We start from the raw sequence: 23576 nt of genomic DNA, 5'->3' as shown, positions 1-23576 counted from the left end.
TTACACAATGAAGTCAGACTGTCATGAACTAAGATGAATAGATTCAGTGTAATTACCCCCTGTGTAGATGGGACATGTGTGGGACTAACCTTGACTGCATTGCTCCAATAGCTTGGGAAACATGAACCTACAATAACAGACAACAAGAACAAACACCAGGAAACACAAAGTCAAACACAAGAGCTGAATGTTAAAATGCTTCTTTTTAAAACTGAAAATAATCCATCTATAGCTGCACATTTATGCATGACGAGGTAGTTTGGAGTGAAAACTGAAAACTTCACTCATTTGGTGTAAAAAGATAACTGAAAGTGAATTCCAGCACTACTTGGATGAACATTGCTCCTCTGCAGCATCGTGGTGGAGATTAGCAGTGTTAGCAGTGTGACGGGCATTCATCATCCCTGTCCTGATGTAATGAACTGTCTGCGTCCACCTCAAAGAATTGATCAGGGCTGACTGATGAGAGCTTGTGAAGGGGGGGCGGGGGGTGGCATACACACATGTAGGTCTGAGAAATAAAATGGTTGTGCTGAAGGAGGTGACAGACAGATCAGGCCTAAGCTGGGCTAACTACTTCCAATTAGCACTGCAGTGAAGGTCCGCAGACCTCCATGTGTTTGTGTTCTATGGCAACAGACAGCGATGGTGTTATGTTGCTGTTTCCTCCAATGGAAAAGGCAGAGCTAACTAAAACCTCTCATCACACACTTCTCCCCAGTTCGACCGGAGGATTATCCCAGCATGTTTATAGCACAGCATCCGAAACATCTTTATCTTTGACCGTTAGATGATGACAGAATGTCAAATGTCCTTTATACACGTTTGTTTATAACAAGAATCACTGCGGTGATAATATCAAATTATTAGCTGTATCAAAGAATCTCTGGCTTTGTCTAGCAATGGAAACCATCCTATTAGGTGGAGTGGTATGTCACATTGTTTGGATGGGCTCAGTAGATCTCAGACACAGAGAAGCTGTGAGAGCTACATCCAAAGCCTGCAACAATAGAAGAGTGAGATTAAATGCAGGGCTGATCCATCGCTGTCAAAGCAACGCTGCCTTCAAAAACCAAGACTGTCATGTGATCCTGGAAACCGTCAGAGCTGCAACACTTCATTAACATCCGCCTGTTCCTGTCCTCATCTGATCCGTGCATGAGCACCCCATCAAACCTCTGACGGTGGAGCGTTTGAACTCATGGAACATCTAAACACACCTCAAGTTGCTCTCACTTTTCACCAGCATTTTATCTTTTATTTATTCTTATCTTTTTTAATGATTTTCTCCCCATGTCTGCATATCTCGCCAGAGGTTAACACTAAATGTAGTTCAGCAGCTTATTCATTTTTTCAATGTTTAATGGTTATCATAGGTATCAATATGACAAATAGATAACATATTGGGAATCATAGAGATGTCGGTAATATGAATAAAGGAGCAAAATAAAGCCATACAATATTAAGAAAACAACAAAAATATGATCTAATAATGGAGGAAAAATATTGTTCAGCACCAAAACCTAATGCAACAATCTATCTTGAACCAGTGAGTAGAATAAGTCACAGAAGTCAAACCTAATGCTCAATTCAGATGTTTTTGAAAAATCTGATTTTTTGTGTGCCCGTTCATATGTACACATTAAATACATCTTCTATCAATTTGGAGTATGAATGGGATGCAAGCCTGTAGTAACTGAGTCACTCTGCACGCATTGCAAAATATCAGATATGTATCGGATTTATATCCATATATGAAAGTAGCCTCGGTCGGATTTGAAAAAATACTGTTCACATATAGACATGAAAAAATCAGATATGGGCAAAAAAATCGGAATTCGCTTGCAGTGTTGACATAGCCTAAGTACTTGTTTTGTAAATGTTGTATCGATGTGGAAAATATTCAGCAGAGGTACAGTAGCTGTAACCAAAGCTCACATAGCTTGGTTTGGACCCAAACTTAACCTTTGACATTGTTTTCCTTTCACTTTTTGTCCAAGTTCGGCCCATGACTACATTTCCTAGATGACTCAGATTTATGGTAGTTCATTTTTACATTCAATACTGTATTATTGTTATCATTCATCTCTACACAGTGTTGCTACTTGGGTTGAGAATGTATGGAAACTGTGCAGCGGACAGAGTTTCTAGCAGCATGAATGATTGTCAGTAAATGTGTAACACACTGCTGTTTAACAATGTATGTGCGCTGTTGTTGGCTTGTCGGTGCAGCAGATGTGGGTTGTGTCACCTGTGCTCCATAACGGAGGTGAGGGGATTCACACAAGCAGTGACGGCACCGATGGTGAAGCAGGCTTGGACTACCGGGTCAGGGTGGAAAAGCACAGCTTGGATCACGTCCAGAGCATCTGTGTATCTAATAATAAAATTAATAAAAAGATCATTAAGTAAAATGAAACCATAAATGCTGACATCTGAATCTGGTAATTCATTATTTTGACATTTGTGAGCATTCTTTTAAACAGTGAACAATATTGTTATATTTTGTCTGCACAATTAAAGGGTATCTGTAGTGAAAATGTATATAACAAAACATATGTTTAGCAATAAACAAAATATGTGCACCTTCTTTTATTAAAAAAAAAAAAAAAAAAAAAAAAAAACATTAAAATGACTTTTTTGAACAATTTTATGCATTTTGGCATAAGCAATGGAAAGTAAAAAATCATTGTAAAAAGTAATTTTAATAAGTTTTTTTAATAAAAAGGTGAAAATATTTAGTTTATTGGTAATACATTAAACTTTAGGTTATTTATATAACCCCGGTTCTTTGAGTAATATAAGTGAAATGTCTCACTATGGGATGCACTCTCATCTGCAGCCCTCAGAAGCATTTTTCTCAATCTGCCAATCCTGATTGGCTGGTGAAATGTATCCATCCGCCAGGGACACTCCCACCTCCTATAAGAGGAGGAGGCAGACAGGCACACCTCAGTCAAAATAAGCACCTCTTCTCACTTGCTCAAGCAAGAAGGACTGTCTGGCATCTCACTCATAGAACTGGGGTTATGTAAATACCTAAAGTTCTATTTCATAATATTTCGTAAGATGTCTCACTATGGGATGTGGTAACTACCGTATTGCAGCCATGCTTATTGAGCGTACACCAGCCCGCAGGGCAGAGATCTGTACACAATAGGACAGTAAAACCACCCGTGCCACGCACAGAGCGGAGACTTCCAGCATGCAAAAGCGGACAAACATGAGAGGCAAGGTCAAATTGCAGCCACACAAATGTCCTGAACAGACACTCCCCTGAACAAAACCCAGGATGTGGCGAGAACCCGAGTCGGGTGTGTGCACAGGCCCTCAGGTGGCCGCAAACCCTGACTTGTATAACCCAAAGCATTAGCCTCCACAACCCAGTGTGACAGGCGTTGCTTAGTAACAGCCTTCCCCTTATGAGGATTTGCCCAGGAGACGAACAGCTGATCGCTCTTTCTGAGGCTCCTTGTCATGTCCATGTAAGTGCGTACCGCACAAACTCGTGAGGCAGAAAAGTCCAACAGGTCATTGGGAGAACATGAGCCCACCATCTTCGGTACAAAGGCCGGGTTGGGCTTCAAAATCATCCTCACATCGCCCAGGACGAGCTGAGCGCATGACGGGTGCACGAAGAGCGAATGGATGTCACTGACCCGCTTAGCTGATGCCGGAGCCAGAAACAAAACAGCCTTCTGAGAGGCAAAATTCAGGTCCCTCCAGAACCACAGCCAGATCCCGCAGTGGTACCAATGGTCTGGACACGGGGAGGAACCTGCGCGCTTCCTTCATAAACCGGCAGAGCAGTAGATACTGGCTCGCCTGTTTTTCCCCAAAGCATACATGACAGGCGGTGATCGCAGAAAAATACACTTTCACAATGGAAAAGGCTTGACGCTTGCCAATCAGGTCCTGCAGGTATGACAAAAATCACTCCCACTGCGCACTGAAAGGGGATGTGGGAGTGATTGCCGTTGGCAACATCCCTCAAAAACCCTCCACTTAAAATTATAAAGAGGCCTAGTGGAGGGGGCGTGAGCACTCTGTTTAGTGGAAATCACACTCTGTGAGAGTCACTCAGGGGTCGAGCCCACAGCACCAGTCGCTCTGGGTGCGGGTGGAAAACCGTCCCCCCCCCACCTGCGACCGAGACGAACCCGAGACGAGCACACAGCAACTGGTAAATCTCCGCCAGCCAGTGCATGGCAGGCCAATGTGGAGCCACCAGGATCAGAGCATGGGAGATGGAAGGAAGCGCTTCAGCGAAAGCGCCGAAGGTACGCATTCCAGCGGCCCCTCACAGACTGGCCCTCCTGAACCCCAACCCAGCCCGTCAGGCTGGCATCTGTGGAGACCACCTTCCTACACATAACGGAGCTCATGGGTACACGTGTGTCAGGAAACCCAAGGTTCGCCAGTGGCGCAGAGCCGCGCAGCACTCTGGCGTCACCAACACTCTCAGCCCATGTGAGGACACCCACAGCTGAAATTCCCTCATGTGGAGGCGTCCGAGGCCAAAGCCATCAACCCGAGTAATCAAAGACATAATCTGAACTGAACAGATTGAAACAGCGCGAGGCATGCCCTGAATGTCTTCACCCACTACGCCGAGAGGCACGCGGTGAAAGGCACCGAGTGCAGGGTCGGTCCCAAGAAAACTAATTCCTGTGCAGGGGACAACAATCTCTTTTCTGAGTTTATCACGAAACCTGGATCGGATAGGTGATGTAACAGGATATGCTTGAACTCTCGCCTCAGTCTCTGATTGTGCCAATCGACCAGATACGTGGCCAGGCAAATGCACCACTGTCTCAGTGGGACTATCACCGCCTCTGTGCATTGCAAAAACACCCTCAGGCTCAGAGAGAGGCCGAAAGGGAGCACACGGAATTTGTAACATTTCCCCCGGAAAGCAAACCTCAGATACCTTAAGGTCGACAGATGTAAACCAATCACCCTGTCACACCAGACTTAGGGAGGCATGCATGAGCATCCTGAACCTGTATTTCCTGAGATATCTGTTTAGAGCATGTAAATCCAGGATTGGGCGAATACCCAAGTAAGCACCATGTGGGGAGACAGCAGCCAGATTGAGCGGGGAACCCCAGCTGGGACCGTCTGCCACCGTGGTGTTCATGAGGATGCCCGCGTCTTCTCTCGCTGCGGCGGGGACGCTGTGAGGAGGAAGGAAGGGGTCCTGCCTGACACTCTTGGTGTTGAACGCCGCACAGTGCTGACGGGAGCCGGGGACGTCGACAGCGAGCCGGGCATGTTCCAGCCGAAGACAACTCAAGCAGACCTGGTGTGTGTCCTTGCTGGAGATTTTATTTCCGCATTGGCAGAGGCAAGCTTCAGAGCCTCCGGGCCCGTCGGTGAGAGGGGCCTTGGCCTCCATTTCTGCTCTGACGCAGGCAGGAAGAACAAGTGTATAGCTTAATGCTACCACGTGGCGGCTAGCAGGTGTGATAGCCGGGATGCGGGCCAACGTCCCCCGCAGCGTTGAAGAGTGAACGTCCGCGAGGAGGACCAAAGTGCACTGGCGTGCCGGAGGCGTCGAGGGCAGTGCTGGGCTGGAGACGACAGCTGGTGTGCTGTGTGAGACATCTCACAAAATATTATCAAAGAACACATTTTTTGTTATATAGATTTTCACTACAGGCACCATTTAAACACCCTGTAAAGAAACACATGCTTTTAAGCCCTTTTTAAACATCTGTGTAGTCCTGATTTTAAATAGGCTTTCTATCTTCTACTCCTGAATGCTGTGGGTAGTTAAACCTTATGAGCCCTGTTCATCAGCTGAGTCTAGAGATCTAATAAATCTAATACATTTGAATGACTGCAAGTTAATGAAGAGAGAATTCCTTGCTTCATAACACTATGTTTGGCTGGTTTATAGTTCTAATGGTGTTCTTGAGTAAGATATGAGAGTGTGTGTTTGGATGTGTACCCTCATATCTCCTCACAGATATTTTTAGACGCAGACAGTTTCCATGTAGCTCAGGTTAATCTGTGGAGGAGCTCTGAGCGGCTTCTCTTACCCCGGGGTGAGCAGCATCAGTCGGGGTTTGCCTCCTCTTCCTCTCTGGCTCTCCAGGAAGCAGGACAAGTACTGCTGGAGGTGAGAGGCTGAGAAGTTGTCTGGGGCCGGCTCATACACCACCCACCTGAGGGGAGAGACAGCTCTGTTTTACGCCTCTGGTGCACACCTGCAATTTATTTTACCTTCATCATCTCTAACCTTCCACACTCCTGCTCCAGATGGACGAGGAAGTCACTGAGAGTCTTTTTATGGCTTCCTGGCAGACCAGTGATGATGGTGATCACCACCTTTTTGACACATAATCACATAGATTATCCTGCTCACATTTTTAAGGACAAACAACGACAAATCACTCCTTCCTTGATTTAATTACCTTGTCGCCATGACCACAGGCTGGTTCCTTCAGGTCAGCAGAGGGGAAGAGCGCCCCCAAGTGGTCGTAGAGAATGGGCTCCTGGCCAATGCTACTGAGGGCAAAATGCTGGAGAAACCTGGAGGATGACGCAACAGAATGAATAAATTACTCTGGTTGGATGTCAGTTTATTATGACGAGAGCTCCAACTTGTGCAAATATTTTCATTAATGTTCTTTTTTAAAGTTCAGAATAGAAGAACATGTCAAGTTCATCAAAACAAATTTTCAGCTAAAAACTTAAACATACTATATTTTACCATTAATAATTAACTTTTAAATTATTTATTCCATCTGTTTACCCAAACAGGAAAACTGTTGCCCTTCACTTGAAACATTATGTTTTTATACATATATAGTTTACAGGGTTCCTACAGGTTTCTTCAAGTCAAATTCAAGTCTTTTTAAGTCCTTTTTAAGACCATTTATATAAAAATTTAATACCTATTTCACGGCATATTTCACAGACCTACCGGCAAAGAAAAACACTTTTTTTTGTTTGATCATTTATTTCTCAAACAAATGTGAAAATGTGGACTGCGTAAAGCATTATGGAAGAATTATGTAATATTGCAGCATAATAGTGAGTAGGCCTACTTACGCTACAACACCACAGCACAGACCACAGACAACAAGCCAAACAGAGGTGTGAAAAACCAAAGAAATTTTCAGCAGACCACAAAAAAAAAAGATTGCTTAACACAGTTAAGTTGTTTTTTTAACATTGCTAACATTAACCAATCTACTTATTCCATGCTGGGAATATGGGGAGTACACTCTTGAGCAATACACAATTAAAATAAACTCAACAATAAATAAGATTACGATCACACAATCAACCCCTAAGTTCTGCACTCTTAGCAGTGATCTCTTTATCAAGGAGAGCCATTTCTGCCAACTTCTCCTTATGGCCTCTCCGCAGGATGTTGGACCTGGTGATCAGGTCAGCCATTTTGCTCCCTGCCTTCGCTTCAGCCTCCTCAGCCAGCCTGTCCGCATCCCTAGCCAGACCCTCAGATACCTCCTGTATGCATCTTCGCTTCACCTTCAACTCCTGAAGACAGTCCTCTGCCTCCTTCCTCTTGAGAGCCTGGTCTTTTGCCTCCTTGTTCTTTCTATTGGTCTCAAGATGGATACGATACCTTGTCCTAGCTCTTGCTACACTTGCCAGTAGCTGTTTACTGAGTGGAACCTGGGTATCGGGTTGAGAAAAGAGAACCAGAGTCAGTGACAAACTCAAGAGACCAACTATGTATGTTGATTCTATCAACTTTTAAGTCAACAACATATTACTAGTCCAGGCAGGGGTCATCTTACCTGGGTAACACCTCCATGTTGTATGATGTAGTCACACACCAGTCTCCGTGTGACCACAGTGTCCTCCTTCAAGTTATCTGACTCAACCTCTTTATTGATGGAGAATCCACGTTCAACCGTAGCTTGGCCGTGGGAGAGGATGAGCAGCTTCTTGCAGAAGGCCCACAGCTCTGGATAAGGCTCCATGGCACTGCACAGGAAGACGTCCAGCCTCTTCTGCATGGGAGGAAAGGAGAGGAAGTCCTCACTCCTGCTCTCCAAGGACAGGAGACTGTCAAACTGCTGCAGTATGACGTCCCCTATGACAAAACAGATGAGAAAAAATAGAGAAAAACATTGATAAATCATTGGGCATTACCAGCAAATCAGATTGAGGATAAATTCTTGTGAAGTCTATAATTTGCCTCTTATTCCTACCTGCAGAAGTATCAGTTAGCTGTTTATCCTGAAGAAACCTCTGAACCAGCCCTTTCATGTGATTCCTGCATCTTTCGGGTTCTCTGTACATTACTGACGGATCCAGGCACACCAACTACCTAACAGTCAGATACTTGAGGGGGCTCTTGTCCTGCACTTTCCTGATGATGTTACACAGTCCCTGCATGCACTCTCTCTTGAACTCTAGCACCCTGAGCTCTGCACCTTTGATGCTCTACAGAGAAATTAGCCATGAATATAGAACATGTCTTCACTGACCTGGTTCAGCCTAACCATTTGTTAAACGATCTTTTGAAAACATCACACTACCTTAAGGACCGACTCTGCACCTAGACCAATGCTGATGTCTTGTGGGCTGAGCCAGATGGTCTTGTCTGTAACATCCAGTTTGGTCAGCTGCAGGGCAGTGATATCATGGAGGACTTCTCTCTTTATGAAACGTCTGAGTAGACTCTGTCAACAGACAAACACAGAAATGTCGGGTGTGGCACATTAATCACCAACATCAAATTGTCTGATGATGATGCACAATGTAGCCACTATTTCTAGACATCCTAACCACAAACCCCATGTTGTTAAAATGTATCAACTGAGCCCAATCAGTGGTTATTATAACGTTATGTAAATTATCACCATCATCAACTCGGTGAGATCCTTGGGGAGGAATGGGAGCACAGGATTATCTGTCTGATATTTTTTCAAGAAGGGAGTGAAGGTCCTGGCAAGTGCTGCGTAGAACTGCAATTTGGCCAAGATGAGTGGATCCTTTATGGCTGCTGCAACTGTGTCATAGGATGCTGAGAAAGAGACAGACAGACAGAGAGGCAGGAGAATTTCAACTTAGCCATATTACAAAAACTATGACAAGGCCATACCAACACCAGGATTAGGACCAGAGGTGGAAGTAATTAATTACAAATACTCAGATCACTGTAATTAAGTAGTTTTTTGGGGGTAGTTGTACTTTTATGAGTAGATTTTCAAGTCTGTAGTTTTACTTGTACTTAAGTATTCATTAATCCATGTAATCTACTAAGTTACTTTTAAAATCATAGTTGAGTACTGAGTCCAATTTTAATTCCTATCCAAAGCTTTTATCTGCATTTTTGTAGCCAGTAAGGTGATCTGATAGCAAACAAGCCGATGGAAACCGGGTCATGAGGACGGAAAACAAAACCAAACAAAAAATGGACGTTAATGACTGATCTTTCATTGATTCTGAATGAAGAATTTAACCAGTTAAAATGGATTCATGGATATTTAATCAATAGTCGCGGCTCCTCATGTCATTTAGTTTTTTGTCTGCCGGTGACATTTACTGAATAAGGAAATAAAAACTTCAAATGAGGGAAAAATGAGGGAAAAACACTTGTTTTGTATCTTATCAATGATTAATGATGAATAGATTGTTGGTGTTTTAACTTTTGGTAAAGGAAAACACACAATTTCCAGCCCTAGTCTGGAGAAGTGACGGTGACATCAGCCGTTAAAAGGAACTAATACTCTGATTACTTTGGACTTTTACTGCAGTATTTCTCTAACACCAGTACTTTTACTCTGAGAAATATTTTAGCAAAGTAACAGTACTTGTACTAGAGTACAGATTTTCAGTACTCTTTCCACCACTGATTAGGACACAGTCACAGACCTATTCACAGCATTTAAGAAGGGCCTACCTGTCCCAGGGTTGGAGAGTCTCTTTGTTTTCACAGCTTCCATGTACAGGAGAAGTGATGGCCAGACAGCCAAGGCTCTCTCCACAACCGGAAGGTTTTCTACCCAACGATTGGCACAGAAAGACAGGGGAACACACTGGACTTGGTTATGGTGATGTAATCCTCTCTCCTGACAGGCACATTGTGAAACGATGTGTGCATTGCTCTCAGCAACTTGTCCAGCTGCCATGCACTGAACCCACACTTGAATGCGTTGTGTAGCGTGTGTAAGCCACAGCTCCCCACACAAATGAGCTGAACACCTGAAGGTTTCATTGGAAACTTGATATTAAAAAAACAAATTCTATGTAGCAATGCTCTGTAGCACGTTTAAATAGTTTATTCAATGTAAAAGTGCACAACAAATAAAATTAATTTTTATAATTACAAATGGGTCATATACATACTCACACACACAGTAATGGCATTATAAACTCCTCACCTCCGTACTGCTCAGATTGATCTTTCTGGAAAATGTCGAAGAGTTTCCAGTTCACACTGGGCCCATCCATTGAAATGGACACCAAGTGTCTGAGGTCCAGTTTGTCCATACATTCCTTAAAAAGGGTTGCATTTGATTACTCAAGATGAGCAGCACACATTGTTAGAGAGAGACACACACACACACACACACACACACTATACTAGTACTACACATCATTATACTATAGGCACAGTTGTATACTTGGGTCAGTTATATTTTAGATTTTCAAAAGAGCAAAAAAATTTACTGAATCAATTCCAACATTTTTAGAGTACATGACACATCTGTTCACTTGTGCATCTGTGCTATGAAAAAGGACTGATTAGGAACCTTACAGACGACCATTTATGTATTCTACTTGTACCAACATTATTCTTTCCATAAGTTATTAGAATTTTTATAGTGATTGTTTTTTATGTATTTTATATGTTGCTTTGGATAAAAGTGTCTGCCAAGTACATAAACATAAAAAATAAACATTGTTAAGGCAAGTACATAATTGGTCATGTGACATTGCTTTTACAGGACGATGTGTGCCCACAAAATTATATCAATATAGATTGAGAAACATTTAGAATAAAAAAGGTTATGCTTACTTTGAGATGTGACAGCAGGTCTTGTGCAGTGGAATGTCCCATAAACTGGGAGCCCAGGTATCTGGACTGAACCTGTCCCTCGTCCCAGAAGCGAACATGCACATCCAGCTGTTTGTTTTTTGTTGTCTCGTTGAGGCTCTCGTCGAACATAAGAACGAACGGCGATTTGTTTACTTTGGACACCAATTCCTCTTTGATGTGAACCGCTAAACCAAACTTGGCTATGTATGCCGTTTTGTCGGACCCACAAGTAAACGTGGTAGCGATGTCGGAATCAGGGAACATGCTTTTGAAAAGCTCTGAAATACCCTCATTTCCATTGTAGGACTGATGTTTGGCGATGGTGTTAAGAGTCCACAACACCTCTGCTTTCATTGTAGGTGTGAATCCAAAAGTTGTGCGCAGATCCACTCTACCGTTAGTTTCGGTCGTAACTGGAGGGGCTGTGCTAGCGCAAGCAGCTGGTTGGTTAACGTTATCTTCTGCTTCAGGCGCGTTAACAGTTAGCTGGCTAACGTTAGCAGGTTGAAACACTCCGTCGATGGAAAGTGTTTTCTCCTTAGCTTTGATAGAGTTGATGTGCTTACCTGACTTGGCATGAGACTCCAAAGCCTTCATACCCATGTTACCAAGCTGAATCTTTTTTTTGCATACTGTACAAAAAGCCTCAAATACGTTGTTGTCCACCGGTTTTAACCAGTGACAAAATGCTTGTTTATCTTGCCACGCTTCATTAAATTTACATTTCCCCATAACCTCAGCATGAAGTGGGTCTACATGCGATGTGCGTCCCAGTCGACGTTGACGAGAGGACGTAGAGAGAGAAGTTTAGGTCAGTCTGTCGCAAAGTGAAGTGTTCGGGTCCGGGCGGCGTTGCGTTCTCAATTATTGGTTCCGCCACTGTTTATTTAGGCTATTACGTTATTTAATCAAAATAATAGTGGTTGACAAATGGAAACTTTAGAGAAGTAAATGTGATACCTGAAGTTACTGCACAAATTTCAAGACCCAGATATCAAAATTCCAGACTTTTTCAAGTCTTTTTAAGGTATTATTTCCCAATTCATAAATTCAATGCTTTTAAGACTTTTTAAGACCCCGCGGGAACCCTGAGTTTAACATAATCTAAAAAATTTCAAGGATTCTATGAATACATTAAAAATGACAAAGAAAAAAAGAAAAATTAAAAAGAAATAGGGAATAATAAACAAGTGTTATTTGTAATTATTCTAATAGAGTGATCAGTGCGTAAAACTGGGTCCAAACCACTTTTTCTTTTACCCAGTTTAAGCACAAGAATGAGCCAGCAATTGATGACATAAATGTCTGACCTAATACATGTGTCAAGCTCAATGCATGAGGCCAAATCTGTAGCATCCAGTACGACCCTTAGTATGAGTAAAAATGACAAAACTTCATACATTTGTAAATTAGTTCTTTTTTGTGTTCTTCACATGGTAATCTACATCTATAATTAATTACTTGGTGCATGATATCTTAAACATCATTTAAACATTTTTAAAACAAAAGCTTGTATTTTTCCAGCGCTTCCCTCATGAAATCAAATTGGTGTGGGTTTGTGCTGTGTCGTGTACCCACATGTCCAGCTCCTGCAGCTGGGAGTAGGAGGTCTTCAGACTTCCTCTGCGTTTGGCCACTGGAGGCTCCTGACTGTCGTGAAGCTTTTGCAATCTGGTGTGCCTGAGGGAAATCCCAAACAACAAATATTATAATAGATGCCTAGAAAATACTTTTACTGTGACTGATTGATCTACACAGCTCTCTGTTACATGTTCTTTTGATTCCAGGTCAAGTGTTCTCGCTCCATTATCTGTAGGTTCAGTCCAGACTCGGAATGCTTCCACACTGACAGAACCTATGGGAACCATCGGCATTTGATCAGTACAATAATCATGAAAAAGCCTTAAAACATAGTTCAATAGAGAAGCTACAACAATCAGTGTGACCTTCAGAGGCAGCAACTCAAACTCTGACCTTGGAATAGAACAACCTGTGGCTCTTCGACCTTGGCTGAAAAGCAAAGACCAGGCAGCGATCCGAGCTGTGCAGAGGAAAGGGCAGATGTGGAAGGAGGTTGTCCTCAAACTCTACAAAGAGAGATGCTACGCCGCTGCAGTTCTGCTGATGACAAGTGAGGGAAAAAAGTTTTTACCTCAATCTATAAACAGACACAGAGATCGATGTTCTGTCTCCCAGTGACAAAATTCAGGGCTATTTGCAATGCACAGTGGCACTTTAAATAAATTATTATGATAATGTAAATTTATTATTGCACTCCTGTGATTGACCAACCCTGAGTATGTGGAAGTGAACTGCTTTTCTTACCCCTGTACATTTCTTGGCCCCACAGCATCCTGTCTTTTCTCTTGAGTGTAGTTGTTCTGGTCCCAGTGTTCCATTTACATGAGATGTTACTGTATTCTATGATCCATATGTTTTTTGTCCTGTATCTAATCCTTTTGTATATTGTTTTGTGTCTCGCCATGTCTTATTGTTAAGAGTAACATTTTATTACATCTGCCTGTCTAGGGACAACAGATGGAAATTAGCCGTTGGCTACAATCTGGCATATTTACATTTTTTTTGAATGTTCATTAATATGTATTGTCCCTACTAAAATAATTAAAAAAAAAAAAAAATTAAAAAAAAAATGAAACATCATACCGGATCGTAGAATTTGATGTTGCCGATGTGATCCTTGGACAGTGTGATGCTCCCATATTGGGAATGCACAAACAGCAGGCCCTCGGAGAAAAAAACTATCTTCCCTGTGATAGGAATTACAACATTAAACAGGGAACCAAAACCATTCATTAGTCCTACATTGTTACATTGAGCATAAACCATGAACAACTACAACTAGTACTGTGTGTTACCTTCTTCAGGTGTGGAGAGTTGGCTGCTGGAAAACACATAAGCAGCCTCTGCTGCTGTCAGAGCGGTTCCCAAACAAGTACCATTTTCTCTCTGTGGCACGCACGCACACACACGCACACACACACACATCATAAACCAACAGCTAGGTAGCACGCCAAGTGGATGGGCGTAGAGAAAACCTACTTTGGCGAGTTGCTGGGCTTGGTCAGACTGCTTTACATCTGATTCCATCTGAAACGCCAAACAGAGAAGTTTAGTGAACAGGGAACCAAAAACTATTTCAGTTTAATTTCAGTTTTTTATTGAGGATTCCAAAACAGAATCAAAATGAAATACGATATGATCGGGGCGGTAAAGAGCTAATGTAGTATTAATCAGTGAGCCCACCATCCAGCAGGCGTAGCAAGGCACAGTTGTAGTCAGAATAGTGTAGCAGCTGTCTGAGGACACAGCGCCATCTGCAGGAAACAAACAACAAAAGCCAAACACAATCATCTGCACCGAGGATTCCTGTCATTGACTTTCAGGCTGCTCTGTGCAGAGTGAGCAGCAGGTTAAATATGTATATATGTTAATTCCAGGAATTAATACAATCTAGTCTTAATGCCTAATGCTTACCTTTCTGCTGAATGTTGATACTGGATTCCAGAAAGGATTCAGAGAAAACCAGCGAGCCCAGCTCTCCACCATCACACAGCAGGTCTGGGATGTCATGGACGATCAGGGAAGCCTTGTTTAAAGAAAGATATTTGACTTGTAATTATAACCTTTTTAACAATCTCCTGCAGACAAAACTGAAATACAATTCTAATTACGTCATAATTGTGATTCATTATCAATTAGGTGATGATAATTCTAATTTACCCCAACCCTGGTCAGGGGTCACAATGAGTTATGGCTGATGAGTAGATCTGACTTACAGTTTTGATCAGGTACCGGCTCCTGTCGTCAGTCAGAGGAATAATTCTGGGAAAAAGAACAACTGCACTTTAAAAACAGACACTGTTAAAGAAAATAATGAAACATTAAATTCAACAAGTAGAAACAACACGTGTTAAATGACCAGTAAGGACTTTCATCACTTACATTCCTTGTTGATTCACAGCTTGGACGCAGAATTCACATTTGGACCTACAGACAGCAAACAGCACAGTGAAACAGTGAAGGTTATACGCCAGACATGGGAAACTGGAGGCCTGAGGGCCACGGTCAACTCTCGGTCTCTTTTGTGCACCCACAAGGTAAACAACATAAAACATGAGCAAAAACTATTACAAAAACATAAATAAATAGAGAAAGGACAACAAAAATACACACAACAATTGAGGCAGACACAAAATGAGAGCAAAATATACAAAATAACTATAAATATATAGAAAATTACAGAAAGGTACACAAAAGGTCAACACAAATACACATAATTACATAAAAACACAGCACAAATACACAATTGAACAAAAATATGCAAGAGGGCAACACAAAATACAGAAAATAACAGGAAAATATACAAAATGTCTGCAAGGACAACAACATACACTAAATTATAGTAAAATACACAAAAAGAGAATCAAAATATATGCATATGCTTCAAAAACATAGAAAAGTACCATAAAATACACGAAAGGAGAGTAAAAATATATGAATATACTTAAAAAACATAGAAAAATACCAAAAAATACACAAAAGGGCATCACAAATACACAAAATAATTGAAAAATACACAATAGGAGAGCAAAAACATACAAAATTACTACAAAAACATACAAAATTACTGAAAGGTACACAAAGGTCAACACAAATATAAATAAAAATACACAAAAGACAAAAAAATTCCATAAAAATATGCAAGAGAACAACAAAAATACAGAAACATGACAGGAAAATATGCAAAATTTGACCCTCAAATCAGTCAATCGCATTCTTGTGGCCCACTGTGTGATAAAAGCTGCCTGCGTCTGATGTACGCAGTGAACACACATTTACCTGAGAGGTCTGCGGTACTGACTCAAATTCAGTGAGTCCAGGGTCATCAGAAAGGTGTTCTCTGCCACTTCCTTAGCCTGAGTGAATATACAGGAGCGACTCTGTGTCAGTGTACAGAATGACAGTCAGTGTGAAAGCAGAGGTTTTCCTTCCTCACCTTGGAAGCACTGTTGGTGCAGGAGAAGCATTTGATTCCTGAAAGTACTCCCTGAACAACAGCAGAGTAAATCTGGGACAAGAGTCTGCAAGATGAAACAAAGCCCATCTATGTCTTCATCCTCACATGGTTAGCATCCATTACTTTACACAAAAAGGAATACTCACAGGACTTCTGATTTCTTCTGCTCTGTGTTTTGAACTCCTGTGGGAAAAGAAAGACATGCATGTAATAATATACAGCAGTACTGATACTGCTTCATATAAGACAATGGATGGACCAAAATAACGTGAGATGAAGCTCACCAAGGTACGGGGAGTGCGTAGTCCCAAAGAAGTATGTACGAGAGCAGGCTAGAGGTCCTTTGGGAGCAACGCACTGCAGAATCTATGTGAGAAATTAAACATAGAGATTTATCAAAAACTTTAGAAGCATGCAGATAATTGTCGACCACTATTACGAGCAGTACCAATGTTTTTCACCAGATGGTGCTAGTCTCTCAATTAGAAATATATTTAATACAGCAGTGATTTGTGATCTTTTTTTTGACAGTTTGAATAAATGAGACAAAGTTAGGTTTTAGGGTTGTTAGTCAGATGCAGACACAGAGTTTTGGATTCCACAGATTGGTGTATGGAAGTGTGTGTCCCTGTGAGTCTGCTGCTGCTTGGTGCTCTCTCTGTTTGTGTGTTGCTGATAGTGTTAGTTAAAACATCTCAGGCAGAGACCTTGGTGTATGCTATCAGTGTGCTTAGGGCAGTCTGGCCAGAACTGACCAGGCGAGAGAGTTCTGTTTCCATATCACATATATTGCTTCAATTTTGTGTGTTTTCTGTCATTTTTTATGTTTTTTGGAGTAATTTTGTGTGTTTTTTGAGTAATTTTGTGTTTTCTGTCATTTTTATTGTTTTTGGAGTCTTTTTGTGTATATTTTTAGTCATTCTTTGTGTTTTTGGAGTCAGTTCTTTTTTTTTTTTTGTTATTTTATGTTTTTCAATCATTAGTCAATTTTGGGGCTACAGAACATTAGGCTGAGGACTGCATGTGATTCGCAGGCCATCAGTTGTACATGTCTGATCTATAATGTCTATGTAATAGACATAGATTTAATCACCTTGCAACCTCCAGAACTCGCCATATATATGAAAAAAATCTCAACAAAAACAAAAAAAAACTCTCAAAAATATACAGAGCACTCTTGAACACTAACTCTAATCACATACCAATCACTAAATGGGACGCTGAACTCTCAATCACTACGAACACCGATTTCTGGACAGAAATTTGTTGTAATATTTTTAAGATGACTAAAAACATAAATCTTCAGCTAATTCAATACAAGGTCCTCCACAGATCCCACATTACCCAACAGAAAATGTATAAAATGGGCTTCTACCCAACAGACATCTGCTCTCAGTGCACCCAGGGAACAGCTGATTCATATTTACATGCCGTATGGCTTTGTTCGCCAGTTCAACAGTTTTGGTTTCTAATCACTGAAAAACTGTCCTCCATTTTGGACTGCAGGGTTCCTCTATCTCCAAATCTATGTCTGTTAGGAGACCCGACTATGCTTGATATTCCAGTAAATCAATCACAATCCATTTTTGCGGCACTCGCCATAGCAAAAAAAAACAATATTACTGAATTGGAAAGATAAAAATCGTTAAGCATGAGCCAATGGCGAAATCTCCTCATAGAATTTATTTCCATGGAAAAGATGTCTGCTCTCAGAAAAAATAAAATAACCTGCTTTGAGGAGCGTTGGACTCCTTTTCTAATTGCATTGAATCTCGATCTTTCATTTTTAGCCTGATGATCTAGCCCGCAAGCAACTGCCAGCACCACTCTTTAATAAAAAAAAAAAAAAATAAAAATATATAATGTCTATGTGGATACAAGTATAGGAGACATCTGTATGCGGTTCAGCATTTTGTCGGTGTGTATTCAGTTTCAGGGAAAAAACAATGCTTAAATTAATACAGTTCAGAGTTTAGGGGAAGGGAGGGTCCTTTATTTATTTCCAAAAAAAATAAAAACACGTGTATAAAGCCATTTGATACTGCAGTATGAAACATGTGAGCATACGTACCATGTGTTTGGCTGCAGAGCCACGAGGTCCGGTGTTGCGGACCTGATGGCTCTCTGAGGGGAAGTTGAACGAGTAGCTCTTCATGTCCTCTGAGGATGAATGTTTCCCCAACAAAACAAAAGGCTGACGGCTTTTACTGGAACACAGAATCGCATGAATTAAACAACGCTTCCCTTTTTTAAAGCCACAACTGTTGGAATAGCGAGAATGTTTTAGAAATAAATCTACCTTAGATCTGTGATGTTGCTCGAGATCAGCCCATGAGAGTAATAGGTTCGAAATGTCTGTGGATTGAGAGTTCATGCATCACAGTTTTGATCAATGTAGGGATGTTTAGAAGTGATTTTAAACAAACCTCTCCCGCCTGGGCCTCTGATAGCTCCACTATGGACAGATGATTCTCCAGATCCATGCTTGAGAAAAAGCCGCTCCACTGCTTCTCAAAGCTCACCAAATCCTAAAAACACAACATGTAGTTAGAATCAAGTAATTGTAGTAAGTGTTCATGATGAAATCTAACTTTACATTTTAGTTATACCAATATTGTCACTAATATGCGACAGTTTCTAATAAATACAAAGAATAGTGACAGACTGCGTGTTACCTTTGTGAGGAGGTTATTCAAAGACACTGGGTCCAGTCTGTCATAAACCTGCCAAAGCTTCTCACTCATGTCCATCAGCTGCACAAACAAAAATCACATTGAAATGATATATACAGTACAGTACAGTATGACACAAACTAAGCCCTTTGTTTTTACTCTACCTTGTATTTCATGGTGAAAAAGCTCCCTCCGCCGATGCCTTCCAGGGCAAAGGCTTGGACCAAAGGCCACTTTTCCACCATGAACATATCAAACCTCTGCATGTGACCTGAAATCAAAAGAAAAGCAACGACTTTGACACAAACAAGGACTTTGATAAAAAGAGGCGATTGTGAAAGATATTCACCCTGAGAGCTGTGAGGAACCCCGATGCGATAGCAGTCCTGCACCATGGAGACAAAACTGGAGATTTTGAACTCCTCTGCAGCCTCTTCATCTTCATACTGTGTGTGAGGGTGAGAAGTCACCACAAACACAAAATGTTGGGGCTCGTTGCTGTACTGCATGATCCTCAATCAGGGTTACTTAAGCACATTGTAGATACCGTGTCCCTCTCTGATCCATTTTTTGTTTATTTTTTTAAGGGTATGTTGACTTAAATATTTGTCCAAAAGCCAACAACAAGTTTTGGTCTGGCTGTGAAGACGTTAAAATAGGTCCCCCAGTCCATTATATGGCAAACACACACAGACACAATCAAAGAAAGACATCTTTACAACAATCACCCAAATGTCTGATGGGAAAAAACATATTGCCTGTGTTCAAAATCGCATACTAACATACTACTAATACAACTAATACTACTGTAAGCCTGACGTCAAAATGAGTGTGTGGTGAGTTCACATTAGAAAGTATTAGAGCTGGGCGATATGAACCAAAATTATATAAAATAATATAATATAAATCTCTAAAGTCTAGATAATATTTGCTGATGCAAACTGCCAAACAGGTACATTTATTAACAAACAACTGCACAATATATGACACTTTTGGCTTTTTCTCCTAAAAGGGACAGCATGTGTGAGTGAGTTCTGTACTGTTTCATGTTTAGGGGAAGGTCTAGGTTAGGACGCACTCAGCAATTCATCTACAGTAACTGTGCTTTTCATGCTGTTCTGAGAAGTAACAAAAGCAGTGGCTCCTAAAATCAGTATTATAATACAAAATAACTATAAAATAAAAAATATATTGATATACAATAGGCCATATTGTACATTTCCATATCATCAAAATAAAAAGCTTGATATATCTTCACTCACAATATATTGCTCAGGCCAAGATAGTATAAAAAAAGATTGCGTATGCGAGAAATACCCGGATGTATACTATATCAGGACCTTTTTTAAGTATGCACACTAGTCATACTCATACCTAACTGCCCCATGATGCATTGCGAGCGTATTGTAAAATCGTCATGGACCGGCTTCAAGCTAGAAGTTAAACATCAACAAAAGCATCTCTTCTTGTCTTCCATTAGCTTTTTATCGCTTTTGTCAATAGGGCTCTTGTTTTGAAGTTAACTGGAAGTTTTGTCTGTGGCACAATGTTAGCATGGACTGTGTTTCTGTCAGTTTTATGGATCAAATGACCACATGTTGAAATTCTACTTGGATATTTTCTTGCTTAAAATGCTTTCAGAACTTTCAAAGGTGGCAAATTAACAGAGATATTTAACCTCAGTGTGGTTCAGGTTTTTGTCGTAGGTTTGAAATGCATCTTGGGAAACTTGGAAGTAACAGTCATCATCCTAATCATACTTATAGTATATAGTAGTGCTCACACAACACACAACCTTCCTCAGGCTGTGTAAAAGCTTTTCTCGGCCGCCCTCCCTGAGTGACTTCTCACTAGGCTTTAAGGTCAGGATTTTTGGGCCGATCACCGATCAGTGAGTTTAAAAAAACAATCACCGATCCGATCATATGAATTCACGATAACTAGAAAAAACATGTTTTGGAACAAAGTGAAACATTAGCGCCGATATGCTTATCCAATGTTTAGACACGATAAAAAAGTGGAGACAAGAATGATTGTTAGTGAATGTTTGAGCTGGACGAGCACACCAACATCGCCCACACTGCAGTGAAGTAGTGAGGAAGGTGTTTTTTTTCTTTACCTCAGTCTCAGTCATGCAGTAGAGGTGTAGGTTCCTCCAGTGTGACACGTAAGGCAGCAGGTAGCTGTAGTTCAGGGGGTTGCAGTACAGGTGGACACACTGAGCCTTGATCAGCAGGATCACATCTGTAACAAAGACAACCAACAAGGGATGAAAGCTAGTGCAGAGAGAGCTGAAACATCATTAAAACAGATGGCACCCTCACCATCGAGCATTTCGTCTGGGAATTCCTCCAGATTCACCTGCAGGTTACGTCCATATAATCCATAGAACAAGTATTTTGCCAACTCTGTGCACCCTTCATTGTATCTGCTGTCGATTCCTACAATCAACAAAATTACTCAAACAACCATTGATGAAAGAATTGGTCGTGTGGCTAAACTGACATGCTGAGTCAACACGGGCAAATAGCTGTAACGTACCCAGAGAGCAGAGGATGCCGTCTGGTGTCACTGAGCCGGTTTCACAGAGCAGAGCCTGAACCTGACGCAAGCGACAGCAACTGTACAACAAATGTTACAATAACACACTGATCCGTTTCTCAGTACAAAGACTAAACTGTTGCTCACAAATAAAAAAAAAAGCCAAAAACTGTGAACATTCACAAGTAGAGGATAAACCTTGGAATTATTAATTGAAAGTGTCTAGAGATACATTAAACGTAGCCATAGGCTACACAGGATGGCCGAGTAGTCTAAGGCACCGCACACAAGGATTCTTCCTTTCACTAACACGGGTTTCAATCGCACTTTTGTCATATAGATTTTTTCATTTTAACATATTCAACAGGGCAAAATCCACCTTTAAAAATACATATACGACAATAATAAACATTTTAGGGTATTTCCTGGGTTAAGGTTAGAGATAGGCTTAAGGATAGGGGTAGGGTTTGGGATAGGGCTAAAATAAAAGGGTTAGCGGGGTAGCTAAAATAAATATGAGCTAAAATACAATTGACGGAACTTTAAGTCACGTGATGCACCTATCACGTGACCTAAACTGGCCAATGAGGGGCGCTGCGTATTCATATGTTTAACGTATCCATAGCCATGGCCTTATTAATTTACACCAATAGATACATTTTTATTTAAGCTACCTTAGAGGAGGATAGATAGATGAATAGATAGATAGAATGATGATTGATAAATAGATAGATGAATAAAAAACACAATAAATGAATTTCATATTTTACCAATGTAATTATATTGTACTATTTAATATTATATTTAGCTAAATTAATTCCTTCCATCACAGCCACTATGTTTAAACAATATATATATATAATGTTTTAGGTAGTTTGTGGGTGAGTATAATGATTTATTATTATTATTATTATGACATTAAGGTTATGTTACATCTACAAGATGAAATAGTTATGACCTGCTTTGGAGCAATTTTAGTAGCTTTGACGAAATGAACTCTTTCCATATCGCATTGTTGTTGTCAATACAAATGAAATACATTACAAATGCTAATACAACAGAGCACTACAACTACATTTTTGACGTTCCTGTCAAAAGCCGCTTATATGTAATTATTATGTGATGTTACTTAGTATGTACTCATTTATAATAGTTACTGTTACAAATGTTAATGGTAGCTATGGGGATGCGGTAGATAATGGAGAGACATGGAGCTAACATTAGCCACAGCAGCCTTTCACTCGGCGGAGACGCTTTTCCTTCAATAAATCTCTATGTTGACGTTACCTGACGGCTGGATTGACCCCGGTGAATTTCCCGTTCACTTTCCTGAGATCAGCCATTGCAGCTTTTAACGTTTCGTTCTGTAAAGCGAAGAAACGTAGAAGGATTTAGGCTACACAGCTACATTTTCTTCTCCATCACCATAGAGAATCTACAGCTGGAAGCGTAGCAACGGGCTAAACCATTCTTCAAATGGGGGTTAACCGAATATCTTTTTTCACTTTGACGGGATTTTGATAACAATACTGACAATCACCATCACAATAGATAATAATTTATATTACATGAAAGCCTAAATTGAATAGTTAGCCAAATATATCGTGAAACGATTTGATTTCTACTAAGTCATACGAACAGATTCCCCTTCTAAAGTATAAAATCGCTTGGTTTGGACGTCTGCTATGGGTGATGGTGCAATCCCTCAGTAACACAACATTTAGATTCCTCCATAGGTTACACAGCAAGTGTCAAACTCATGGCCCGCGGGCCAAATCCGGCCCCTGGGAGCATCCAATTCAGGCCGCAAGAGGAAGTAAAAATTATAGAGAAAACATGAATCATTGTGTATACTGTAGAGCAGTGGTTCCCAAACTTTTCACAGTCCCGTACCCCTTCAGACATTTAACATGAAGCCATGTACCCCCTATTCCTGCACACTTCAAAACATAATAATGTAATGTCGCATACAACGTAGCCCTACAGCACAAATCTGGCCCTTTAGACCATGAAATTTGGCCTGCAGGAGAAAGTTAAAAAAGACAGAAAAAACATAAATTATTGTCCAGATTACCAAGCATTTCAGTTGTAGACAAATCAGCTAGGGTATCTAAATACACAAATTCACTGTATATTCCACAATATTTGGAGAATTGCAAGTTTCCCATGCTTTTTTCCAAAGACTGCAGTCATTTAAAATTGAAAATTTTCAAAGAAGTCAATTTTCCTACAATCATTTAACATAATTTTCACAAATTCAATAAAATTTGGTCTCAAACTGTATGAAATTTGAAAG

At 40.8% G+C, this 23576-nt stretch overlaps 2 protein-coding genes across 5 annotated transcripts in view; both read right to left on the bottom strand.

The window, feature by feature from the left end:
- Positions 1-22711, bottom strand: part of dnaaf9 (dynein axonemal assembly factor 9) — a 34284-nt gene extending 11573 nt beyond the window's left edge. The window contains exons 1-29 of one of the 2 annotated variants that reach the window (XM_028437801.1): positions 22568-22711; positions 21281-21360; positions 21064-21180; positions 20859-20983; positions 19089-19185; positions 18904-19010; positions 18743-18820; positions 18494-18595; positions 18367-18422; positions 18139-18274; positions 16352-16433; positions 16214-16250; positions 16047-16131; positions 15890-15966; positions 14993-15037; positions 14827-14872; positions 14525-14636; positions 14294-14364; positions 14090-14137; positions 13906-13996; positions 13694-13797; positions 13004-13150; positions 12799-12884; positions 12608-12709; positions 6420-6537; positions 6245-6333; positions 6045-6170; positions 2252-2377; positions 90-127 (exon numbers count right to left, since the gene is read on the bottom strand). In XM_028437801.1, coding sequence (XP_028293602.1) covers positions 90-127; positions 2252-2377; positions 6045-6170; positions 6245-6333; positions 6420-6537; positions 12608-12709; positions 12799-12884; positions 13004-13150; positions 13694-13797; positions 13906-13996; positions 14090-14137; positions 14294-14364; positions 14525-14636; positions 14827-14872; positions 14993-15037; positions 15890-15966; positions 16047-16131; positions 16214-16250; positions 16352-16433; positions 18139-18274; positions 18367-18422; positions 18494-18595; positions 18743-18820; positions 18904-19010; positions 19089-19185; positions 20859-20983; positions 21064-21180; positions 21281-21360; positions 22568-22623 — 2584 coding nt within the window. In that variant the 5' untranslated portion in view covers positions 22624-22711. The remainder of the gene's footprint in view (positions 1-89; positions 128-2251; positions 2378-6044; positions 6171-6244; positions 6334-6419; positions 6538-12607; positions 12710-12798; positions 12885-13003; positions 13151-13693; positions 13798-13905; positions 13997-14089; positions 14138-14293; positions 14365-14524; positions 14637-14826; positions 14873-14992; positions 15038-15889; positions 15967-16046; positions 16132-16213; positions 16251-16351; positions 16434-18138; positions 18275-18366; positions 18423-18493; positions 18596-18742; positions 18821-18903; positions 19011-19088; positions 19186-20858; positions 20984-21063; positions 21181-21280; positions 21361-22567) is intronic. The other variant, XM_028437802.1, reaches the window with a different exon arrangement.
- LOC114456189 (uncharacterized) lies at positions 7100-12118 on the bottom strand. Of its 3 annotated transcripts, none has more exons than XM_028437804.1 (7): positions 11009-12118; positions 10371-10485; positions 9890-9988; positions 8847-9010; positions 8523-8666; positions 7776-8074; positions 7100-7650 (listed from the first exon to the last, which is right to left on the bottom strand). In XM_028437804.1, the coding sequence occupies exons 1-6, from the start codon at positions 11759-11761 to the stop codon at positions 7844-7846; spliced, it is 1506 nt and encodes a 501-aa protein (XP_028293605.1). In that variant the 5' UTR covers positions 11762-12118; the 3' UTR covers positions 7100-7650; positions 7776-7843. The 3 variants fall into 3 exon arrangements, with proteins under 3 accessions (XP_028293605.1, XP_028293606.1, XP_028293607.1); XM_028437805.1 differs by lacking the exon at positions 7100-7650 and adding an exon at positions 8193-8427 and having other exon boundaries at positions 7936-8074; XM_028437806.1 differs by lacking the exons at positions 7100-7650; positions 7776-8074 and adding an exon at positions 8331-8417.
- Positions 22712-23576: the final 865 nt, after the last annotated feature.

This window comes from Gouania willdenowi, chromosome 22 (assembly GCF_900634775.1).
Source record: "Gouania willdenowi chromosome 22, fGouWil2.1, whole genome shotgun sequence".
Lineage (NCBI taxonomy): Eukaryota > Metazoa > Chordata > Actinopteri > Blenniiformes > Gobiesocidae > Gouania > Gouania willdenowi.
The sequence above is the reverse complement of the archived record's forward strand: the minus strand, read 5'-3'. Positions and strand labels throughout refer to the sequence as shown.